Below are 10916 nucleotides of genomic sequence, written 5' to 3'. Positions count from 1 at the left end.
TTTGAACAATCATTGACAATAAATGATGATAATTATTGACAATAAAATTGAGCAATCATTGACAATAATGATGATAATTATTGACAATAATTCCAACAATTATTGACAAACATGACGATATTATTGACAATGAATCAGATAATCATTGACAACAGGCAACCCAATTATTGACAACATCACGATAGTTTATTGACAATGAATTGGATAATTATTGACAATAGGCACCCAATTATTGACAAACATCACGATAGTTATTGACAATGAATCGGATAATCATTGACAATAGGTAACCCAAGTATTGACAATCACATTACATCATTGTCAACATATTTCGCCATTGACAATATTTTTCGCTATTGAATAATGAAACAAATGGAGCGCCATAGTTTTTTGGTGGCGGCATGAGAGTGTAGAGACTCTATCTACGGTGGCGGCGGCTTAACCTCGAGGTTACGTCGGGTGTTTACTTGGTGGAGGCGGCTTAGCCTCGAATATATTAACGTGGATGTGAATAAGATAATGTTGGACCACTTGACCTTTAACTAATTAAAGTTATCTTGGCAGACTACTTCTCAAGCTTGTTTTTAGTGTCTGGGAGGGATTGTGGAGTGGTCAAGACCAGTCCAGACAGTTGCTCTAGCGCTGACCTGATATCAGGCTGCTCATGGTCTCGAGGCTAGCTAGCACAGGAGCAACCCTCTGTTTCTCTATTAGCTAAGGTCAAGTGGTTCTAACCTCATCTATATTCACGGCTGGCCTTTACATTTTCGAGGCTAAGCCGCCGCCACCAACCACATTGCCGTCACCATAGATACTGTACACTCCGGAGTGTACAGTATCTATGCCGTCACCAATTGCACTCGCCGCCACACCCTGGAGGTTAAGCCGCCGCCAACAACTGAAAACTGCCGCCGCCACCAAGTAAACACCGCCGCCTCCTAACACAGCAAATTCGTTTTTGGCACTATTCACCTCTCATACTTTCACCCAACTTGAATTACAGATGAAATTTACCGAGATGCAATAATGACCAGCTCCACCCACATTTTTGTTTAGATCCAGTTCAGGAGAGGGGGATACCCTTACCACTCTGAGTACCAGCGCAGCTGGATATTTTCTGCTGTGCCAGCAGAGCCACAAAACTAAAGGCGGCATTAGATCATGGCTCGTAGAAGATCAAAACAAGCACCTTTCTATGGTTTGGTCTGTAAGGATAGTTTTGAAGTCATGCCCTGGAACACAAAACTCCTGACCACACAGTGCCAGTGCTCACCATCTCACAAATCCTCCACGGTAAAAGATCTAATTCATGTAGCAGTCAATGATAAGGATATGCTGGAAAAAATCAGACCATTGCCAAAGAAGTTACCCCCAGGGAAAGGGTTTATCTTATGTAAGAATGCGGACAGATCGTGTTATCAAGGGGACGAGTGTACGTATGCACACGGCAAGGCAGAGCAGAAGGCTTGGAATGCCCAGTTAAGTGGCAGCAAGATTGGAAGTGAGTTATATACATGTAGATGTACGTATTATTTAGGAGTATTGAACTTTGTGAGTGCTAACGGCTTGGCAAAATATAATCACAAAGACCTTTAATTGGAAAATGAAACTGTTTGTAGTTGAGTTAAGCACTTAACCTCTGCCCCCCCCCCCCCCCCCCCCCCATTGGATGAAACCCTGAGTTTTATCAGGTACATGTACTGCTGATAACCCCTTTTCATATGTAGTTGTCAACACGCCAACTTCTGCTGTTTCCGGCTTATCGCCCGCACAAGCCACGTGGGCAAAGAAACCACCCTCCCGTTTCAGGCGCCAAGTCAGCCCACAGCAGCAGTCTCAAGGGAGAGGTTATCCACGTTCCAGGAGTGAGAGTCGGTCGCATTCTGAAAGCTCAACTCATTCTGAATCAGTGGGTGGTGACTATCAACAAGAGCGTAAAGTATCAACTCCAACAACTCCTAAGGTACAAGAATATTTGCATCAGTCACAATTTATAACGCACAATCAACCAATTCAGCAACAAAGAACTGTTGAAGCTCAGCGACAAATACGTGTGTCTCCATCCCACAATATCAAAAACAGGCCTGCTACTGGTTTTCCTCAACAAGTACCGCCTCGACCCCCTCCCGTGAGTCCCACCCCCCATGACCATTACAGTGTATGACTAAAGTCTATTTGTGTTGAGTTTGGCCTTCATAAAGTTGTCATAACTTTATCATACTTCAAAGTTTCATATACCATTGGATTCCTTATTAAAAAGCGCTTCTATCTATATGCTGTAGAGCCAACCAGCTAAATGTTAGCATTTTCCATGTAGAAGTCCCAGGCATACTTGTCCACCAAATAAAGCATAAATGAAGCCATAATAGACCACATAACTTCCGGGGCCAAACTCAATGCAAATATACTTTAAATATTCTGTACACATGTATAATGGCAGGGCGATTTTTCGACAGGTTGCTCATTCTGGTAGTAAGCCCCAAATGTCGTCACCCCCCAACCCCAAGTATGTCCAGCCTCACCTACATTCTCCAGCCAGTGAGCCTCAGGATGTTCGAATTCCAGACGTAGTACATGCCCCCCTATCTACGGAGAACTATAAGAGCAAGTTTATTGAACTGCTCAAACTGGAGGAAAAGGAGCATCAGAGGGTGCTTGATGAAAAGTAAGTTGAAAAGTGTTTAGACATAATTGTCATACACATCGTCATTGTTTGACCACTCCCACAGATGCAATGGAGAGTATGATATATTTCTCTATCGGAATGGAACTGAACCATCAGCTCTGAGACGACCATCCGATGTTCAATATTGTCGCTATGGCTACCTGGAAGACATCAATGGAGACCAAGTTGCATATGCAACACAAGCCAGTCAAGGCTCGATTTATATCCACAACCTCGACCAAGTAAAGATCTGTAAAGCTGATATCCTTCGAGACAACTACAGCCATACTGAAGACAGGCTGTATATTGGCTTTGAAGCCCAAGAGGAGCAGAAATTACAACATGGGTTTCCAGCAGCGGGAAGCAGGAATCTTACACAAATAAGCGTTGTTGTGAAGTTTATGTTAAAGCATTCATATTTCCGAAATCTGAAATCGTGTATATCGAAAGCAGCCGAACATGTTATCCAGAAGATTGTACCTACTCCTCGTACGTTCAGCCAAAAACCAGTTGATATTGGAATCAATCTTAGGCCTTTTGAAAACCTCTGTTCTCCTGATCAGTTTGCTGCATTAGAATCCATTCTAACCTGCTCCCCCCGAGGTCCCCCTAATATAATCGTGGGGCCGTCTGGTTCTGGAAAGACGCGTATCCTAGCAATGGCTGCCAGCTGTTTCTTTACTGAAGCTCATGTCAAACAGGAACCTGCTCGTATTCTAGTGTGCACTCAACAGCAAGAGTCGGTTGATAATTTTTATGACCACTATCAAAATTTAATGTCTGGCAAAGAGGATGACGTTGAAGTTATTATTCTGAAGGATCGTGGCTTCAAGTATTTCGGGACGGAAGAAAATAATGTCTACAAAACAATTCAAAGCTTTGTCTCAGACCAAACATTTCTCAGTGTTCAGCAAAATCATCTTGTGATGTCGACATGCATGATGGTACGTGAGCTGGTTAGAGATCTTGGTGATCGATTCTTCACTCATATTCTGATTGATGAGGGGGCCCAGATGCGGGAGCCTGAGGCTATTGCCCCCCTCTCTCTGGCTAATCCTGATACTACCAAGATTGTGATCGCTGGAGATCAGCATCAGGTATGTATGTATGTGTGTACTGACAGTATAGTGCTTGACCAGTGCCTATTGTGGAGTATAGGAAGCAGCCTGATAAGTTGTACAGATTGAGTTTTAGTACTGCATTTGTATGCCTCGGTGCCCATGCATGCGCAAGCGAGATATATACTATAGTGTGTCTGTGTCTGTGTGTAGACTGCTACAGCTGCTCAGGGATCAAGTATAGTTCCTATAGGCTTCTTTTCTTGGATTTTAACGTGGATTTGAAATAATGTTTGGTTCTCGAGTTATGCCTAGTTTTGCTTACTTGGAATGCCAATGCAGCCTTTTCAGAAGAGTGCGTAGAAAACCTCGTCCATGGAGTGTTGCTACTCTACTTAGTAGTTATAGCTCTGCACTAGAACGTGGTAGCTGCAAGAGTGAGAAGAGAGCTGCAAGGCTCTACTGATGCAGCAGACTTGTGTACTTTTGGCACGGTCGATCATTTCCCACTCTTTTAGTTTCCCTGTGATTCTGCCTGCATGTAGCAAAATTAATGCAAAATTATTCGCCATGATATCATGTGTGTATATACTAGCAATAGATATAATATAGTAGCTTTATGTTAGTAGGTTTGGCCAAGGGCGTATACGCCCTTGGTTTGGCACATTCACGGAGGCATCAGCACCCGCGGTGCTTTTATTGATCTCTGTACTCTCCCCCTTTACAGGTTGGTCCAGCTATGCTAGTGTTTGGAGAGGTCCCATCATCGTGTGGTCTTGCTACTTCGTTACTAGAGCGACTGCACTCATCATACAAGTTGCTTTGTCAACAATTCTACACTTCTACACTTTTAACCAACTATCGATCTCACCCGGACATCTTTGAGCTCCACTCCTCCCTGTTTTACGATACCCCCCTGATATCACCGTCTGATCGTGACCCCCCATCTCTACACCCCCTGTACCCCTACCCCCTCGTGTTTGTGTGCTCTAGTATGGACCACTTTGTAACACAGGATGACTATGTGAATGAAGACGAGGCGAGTATCCTACTGGATGAGGTGAACAAGTTTGCCATTGCTAAGAATTGGCCTACTGCTAGCTGGGGACCTCAGGACATGTCTCAGACCTGCATCATGAGTCCATCAAGACCACAGGTAAGTAACTGTATAAAGCGTGTGTGAATTGATTCTGCCTGCGCGTGTGCACTGATTTATAGCTATACCTTCATGACTTTCTCTCTAGCTAACGATGATCAACCAGCTGATTCGTAAAAAGGCATTGTCTGGCAAACTGAAGACTGTAAGGAGACTACCCACATACGACATGCAAGGTGATTGTGATAGTACTGTTCATGCATGTACTTTTAATTCTTATTATTGGGTCAATTTGCTTTCTCAGTAGTACATATGTAGTACCGTGTATAGAAACCACACTTTTTATGCCTCGAGGCGTAGCTGCACGAGGGATACGAAGCTGACTGTGTGTCTGTGTGTCTGTTCCAGCTGTAACTACTCAACGGTTGTAATGCGACGAAAAGTAACAGCTTCTATAGGCTTCTAGCCACGTTCTCTTGGATTACGATTCGTGGATTAGCAAACTAAAGCTTCTTTCTCAGGTTATGATGGCTAGTTTGACTCACAGTGAAGGCTGTTGCAGTCTCTTCAAAATCTTTCATAGCATCATCTGTTCACACAAACTTTCTTTATGCTCGGTACGCATGCGCAAGCGAGGTATATGGTTTGCAATGAGGATTAGATCCTCTTCTACTGATAGCTTCTCGGAATGTATACTATCTATGTAGACTCCACAAGTTGAGACATTTGATTTCCTTTACAGGTAGGGAGTTCCGAGCTCTGTTCCTAAGCACCTCTGAACCGACCCACTCTGACGCCTCAACCTGTAACCTGATCAAGAGTTTCTGTGATCCGCACACATTCAACACAGCTGTTACTCGAGCCCAGTCACTCGTGGTTGCCATTGGTAACCCGTTCCTACTACTCAAGACAGAGCAAACCATGTTGAAGAAGTATGGGAAGAAAGGAAAAATTTGGAGCAACTATCTCAAGAGATGTCTTGCACAAGATTCTTTCATTATCCCTCCATCTTTGAGCAAGAATAAAACAAAAGCTACGGCTCTTAAGTTCTTTTTAAAAAGTACACTTGAAGATGAAACTGTCCCCGATGGTAACGAAGCCGCTAGTATGATCGATAGTGATTTTCCACTACAACCACCTCCTCCACAAGGTGAGTTTTTCTAACACAAATCAGCAATTCTCGTTAATTGTCATGTGCTGTTTTTGTAAGTGTAAGTGAGATTATTTACACATGCAGACAATGTTATTCGACGTTCTTCATCTTCCACAAGTACGCAGGTGAACAAATATGTCGCTATAATTGTTGTTTAATGTTTATCTATCTCTTTAGAGTATCAGTGGTACTAGAGTAACGGTTGCTAGCAGGTGAGCGAACACTAGAGTTTAAAATGTACATCAAGATTTCATTCACTTAAAACCATAGTAGGCGACCTCAGAGGAGGTTCGACATGCGTGCACACATCACTACAAGTTCAGTGCATTCATGTCATTGCGGTCACGTGATAACGTCCAGGTCACACTGCACTGAAGTTGTAGTGATTCGTGCACACATGTCGGATTTCCTCTGGTCCAACCACAAGTCATGCTGTTGTATAAACTATGAAATCTTAATTGACTAAGATTATTACTGATGTTATTCATGGCCTTTCCTAGGCTATTATCAGCATTGTTATTGTTAGCGGCTTGTGCATTTTGCTGGTATTAAATTCTGCTAATTCCGCTCTCTAGTTATGATATTTCGAGTGTTTCTTTAGCATTTTTGCAATTTTACTCTCATTCGCAGAAATAGCATAAATTAGTACCCGCAAAAATATGTCACCTCAAGGTAGGTTCAACCATAGATTGGAAGGGATTAGAAACGAAAGTACCCTCGAGTAACATCCGCGCTACGCCTGGCCATCACAATAATTTCTACACACAGTGCATAATAAACTACAAGTAACTGTGCTTAGTCCGTGCAACTCACTTGTACTTCAAGGTCTATACCTATTGTAGTAGTCATAACCAGCACGCTTACACGTGGCTCATGCGTTATAAATTTGATGAAAGAGATGATGTCTCGAGGAAACACAACTTTCTTATTTTGAGGGAGTTACCCGGCAAACATTTTGCTTAATAGCTTCGTTCATAGGGCGTAACGTGGATAGTTTTCGAGGCTCCACTGCAGTAAAGCAGTATTGCAGCAGGTAAAAATGCAAATCTAGGACAATTTTTTTGTCATCTATTACTTGATGGCTTGATCAGTACGTCCTCCACCTATTATACAGATTGGACGAGTATGAGGTGAAGTACCCACCGATTGGCAAGGGAGGCTTTGGTGTGGTGTTCCATGTGAAGTATATTATGGATCAGAGTGAATATGCACTGAAGATAATCAGGCTCTCTGACATGTGAGTGAAATTTTGGCTGAACTATTAAAAGGCATAGATGACATAGAGAATCAAATGTGTCTATGTCAAATGTAACACGTGCCTTTTACCAGCTTTTTCCTCGATCCTTATAGCCCTAAGAAGCAAGACAAGGTGCTGAGAGAGGTTATGGCCTTAGCTAAGCTGGAACACGCCCATATTGTACGCTACCACACATCATGGAAAGAGAGAGCTCCGGACAAGTGGGCAGAGAAAGAATTGTGGTCTTTGCTAAAGAGTACTGATTCACTGTGAGTATTCCAGCCCATATATAGTTAGCTCTAAGATGTCGTATATACTATCTCTTCTCCAGGCCAACCCCGCTGATCCCAGTAACAACTGCAAGGGGGTCTACGTCCACAACTTCCAGCTCTACCCATACAACAAACACCTCCACTAGCGCACATGTTGTCTCTACTGACCTCTTGCAAGTTGCTTCTGGGCTGACGTCCACAACTTCCAGCTCCACCCGTGCAACAAGTTCTCCCACCAGTACACATGTTGCCTCTGCTGACTTCTCGCAAGGTGCTTTTGGACCTACCTCTCACAGTTCTGGCTCAGTAGTCTCGTTTCGGTAATTTAACAATTGAGTAATGTTCTCATCGATTGTCTGCTTTTTATTTTACAGTGATAGTGCTGGCTCCCCATCTGGCCGCTCTCAGTTCGAGATATTAGAAACTGCTACGATCCAATCGTCGATCCAATCGTCCCTTCCACTTGATCCTCCAACCTGCCTGTTTATTCAGACAGAGCTCTGTAAGAAGGACACATTGAGCAACTGGCTGTTAAAAAACTGTGAAGAAAAGAGCCGAAATAAAACTGAAGTTCTAAGCTTCTTCAAACAGGTTTGGGCACTTACATTTGCATGCAGTAGCTAGTTGCCTTACTCTATGAATGTATTACCATACAGATCCTTAAAGCACTGGTGTACATTCACAAGGAGGGCTTTGTACATAGGGACCTGAAACCATCTAACATATTTTTTTCTCGGAGTGAGGGCAATTTAAAAATTGGAGATTTTGGGTTAGCAAGAACAGTGGCCATGCCACTTGGAGGTTCGTAAACCAATAGCCGAAGTTGGTGTATAATCAGGTCACATCACATTTTGGTGCTGTAATCACAGTATAATCCATGGATGTTGCAATAGCATAGCTGTAGCTATAAACAGACAATACTGTATGGTGCAGTGCAACCTGTGCTGAATCTCTATTTGGTATTCAGCCCCTACAGGTGCAGATACTACCCATGGTTCAGCTGATGGCCACTCTAGAGGCAGCATGCAGGCTGGGACTCTCCTGTACATGAGCCCTGAGCAAATCAAAGGGAAAAAGTGTGATGAGAAGTCAGACATGTTTGCTCTAGGTATCATCTTGTTTGAGCTTCACTACATCATGGAGGCCAGATACCAGGTACAGCTAGCTAGTACATGTATATAGCTGTAGCAATTTCATTTTTTTCACTTGGTCTGATTATGTTCGTATTCTTCTATGTTCGTACTTCTACTAAACTGTCTCACTCATCCCCACTATACACACACATGGCTGTACAGGTGCTATCAGCTCTGCGCAATCTGGAATTCCCTCTCAAATTTGAGGATAACCTTCCCAATGTTGCGAAAATTGTGAAGTTATTGCTGGCAGAAAACCCTGCTGAGAGACCACCAGCTGATGAGTTAACTAAGAATACTTCTCTTCAGAATCTCTCAAAGAAAATGAGAAAGAATAAGGACGATTTCATTCTTAAGTTCTAGTACTATTACAATGTACATTCTTAGTTTCTAGTATCATTATAATTATAATTTTATAGTATATTAATTTTTATATGTTAGCTTGTTAAAGCTTGTTTTAGCTTCATTTTTAGTGCATAATTATGATCATGAGTTGGTAGAGTGTCATAGTTTTCAGTGCATTCTTCATGTTAGATATAATTATCTTGTTTGTAGCAGTTAACAAAATAATAATGTACATGGATTATGAACTTTGCACAGCACATAATTGCCTAACACTGTCCACAAACATAGACTTAGTTTCTCTAATAAGTTCCTGGAGTAGTTTAATGTCTGCTAGCTTCTCTTGTCTGGTGGCCTCCAATGTCTCTTTGAGAACTTCATTCTCGTCCTTTGTAATCTCCAGTCTCTCTTCAAGCTCACCTACAGAGGTGGTCTTTGTCTTGTCTTTACTAGAGTAGCGTTGTCTCAAATTACGCAGTTCTGTTTCAGCATTTACAACTTTGTCATTGCACAAGTCCAATCGTTGTTGTAGAGATAGTGTCAACTCAAACAGCCTCTCTTTCTCAATGTGATCCACTCGAGTTAAAGCATCCTTTTCAACATCAGAGTATTGTTGTTCTCCGACTAACGCCATTGTCCTGGTTACTGAGCGTGTGCCACCACCTCTATTAGGAGCAAGTGGTGGTAATGGGGCACTCTTTGGTTGCTTTGAATGAGAAACTAAACGTCCATTCTCTTTGAGCGATTGAAGTTCACTTAGACACTTTGTTAACTGCGTTTGCAGTCTCTGATTCCTTTGCTCCAAAACTCTCATTTTGTCCCGGTCTTGTATGCTCTCATTAGAGGGAGGTCGATAGGCTAGCTGTGATTGTGGTGTGGTGGTAGGGGGTTGAAGCCTTCCAGAAATGTGAGACTTGATCGACTTCAACTCTGCCGTTAGAATTTTGTTCCTAGACTTCAGTGCTGAGTATTGCTGTTGGAGCTTTAAATATTCAACCTGTATTGAGGCAAGTTCATTATGTGCTAGTTCAAGGCTTCGTTTCTTTGTGTCTTCAAGCTTCTTGAGTGTAGACACTTGTCGGTGATCAGCATTAACTCGAGATGGAGTACCAACAGAATGTTTTTTAGTTCTTCCAGTTTGGTCTAATTGTTGTTGCAGCTCTCCAATCTTATTCTGTAGTGCCATAATCTGTTGTGATCGCCCTCTCCATCCACCACCACTCTTTAGCAACCTAGACACGTTCATCCCCTCACCAACTTCCTTGGAGATCACTCTATGTGCTAACTTCAAGTCCTGTTTGAGCGTCTGACATTCGTTTCGATATTCCGCTCTCTTTTGGTTGGATAATTGGAGCTGTTCCTTTAATTGATCGACCATCGATTGAAGACTCTCCTGCTCAACTTCCATTTCAGATTTTTGTTTACAATGAGACTGCATTTCTAAGGTGGTTATTTCAGCCTCTCCTCTTTTCAGTTTGACTTGGATTTCTCTAACTTTATTACGTTCCGACGCTACCTCTGCGTTTAATTCCCGATTCTTTTTGGATAGTTCGACAATCCGCTGAGTGACGGTGGAGCTAGACCCGCCCATTGCCCTGCGTTCCTCCTCTCTCTGATGGTTCACTTGGACCAGTTTTGATTCGGTTTGTTTAAGTCGAGATTTCAGTTGTGAGTTCTCAAGTAGTATAGTCTCAACTTGTGTTTGTAGGAATTCCACATCAATTTCGTTCGCTTCATAGTTAGATTCTGTCTCTTCAGGAGGTGGCTTTAGCTCAGTGATTGTTTTTAGCTCGAGATCAAGATGGCCCTCACTATTAGGAACATCTAGCTCTTTGCATACGCTTCTTTCTTTGAACCTCATCTTTTGATTCTCTTGTATAATGACCAACTGTTCTTGTAAAGACGCCATTATTGGGTAAAGGAGTTTGCATTATTTTGTTAGTTACTATGGAAACACACA

General features: G+C 42.5%; 2 protein-coding genes across 2 annotated transcripts; one reads left to right on the top strand and one right to left on the bottom strand.

Annotated features, from left to right (window-relative positions):
- The first annotated feature begins 1093 nt into the window (after nt 1–1093).
- On the top strand, nt 1094–9200 carry LOC135342287 (uncharacterized). Its single transcript, XM_064538985.1, has 17 exons — nt 1094–1501; nt 1728–1963; nt 2018–2128; nt 2457–2665; nt 2730–3762; nt 4451–4879; nt 4968–5055; nt 5562–5969; nt 6057–6097; nt 6150–6184; nt 7087–7209; nt 7323–7478; nt 7541–7801; nt 7856–8072; nt 8138–8282; nt 8449–8636; nt 8777–9200. The coding sequence occupies exons 1-17, from the start codon at nt 1162–1164 to the stop codon at nt 8975–8977; spliced, it is 4221 nt and encodes a 1406-aa protein (XP_064395055.1). The 5' UTR covers nt 1094–1161; the 3' UTR covers nt 8978–9200.
- Nucleotides 9081–10906, bottom strand: LOC135342297 (coiled-coil domain-containing protein 13-like). Its single transcript, XM_064538999.1, has one exon. The coding sequence runs from the start codon at nt 10863–10865 to the stop codon at nt 9198–9200; it is 1668 nt and encodes a 555-aa protein (XP_064395069.1). The 5' UTR covers nt 10866–10906; the 3' UTR covers nt 9081–9197.
- Nucleotides 10907–10916: the final 10 nt, after the last annotated feature.

Source organism: Halichondria panicea, chromosome 10 (assembly GCF_963675165.1).
Source record: "Halichondria panicea chromosome 10, odHalPani1.1, whole genome shotgun sequence".
In the NCBI taxonomy this organism is placed as follows: Eukaryota; Metazoa; Porifera; class Demospongiae; order Suberitida; family Halichondriidae; genus Halichondria; species Halichondria panicea.
Note: the sequence above shows the minus strand (reverse complement) of the source record. Positions and strands in the feature narration are given on the sequence as shown.

Excerpts from the sequence above, each read along its gene's own strand:
- LOC135342287 (XM_064538985.1), top strand. The coding sequence starts at position 1,162 with ATGGCTCGTAGAAGATCAAAACAAGCACCTTTCTATGGTTTGGTCTGT. Across the intron at positions 1,964-2,017 it reads CAACTCCAACAACTCCTAAG|CAACAAAGAACTGTTGAAGC; the intron begins GTACAAGAATAT and ends CAACCAATTCAG. Across the intron at positions 3,763-4,450 it reads TCGCTGGAGATCAGCATCAG|GTTGGTCCAGCTATGCTAGT; the intron begins GTATGTATGTAT and ends CCCCCTTTACAG.
- LOC135342297 (XM_064538999.1), bottom strand. The coding sequence starts at position 10,865 with ATGGCGTCTTTACAAGAACAGTTGGTCATTATACAAGAGAATCAAAAG.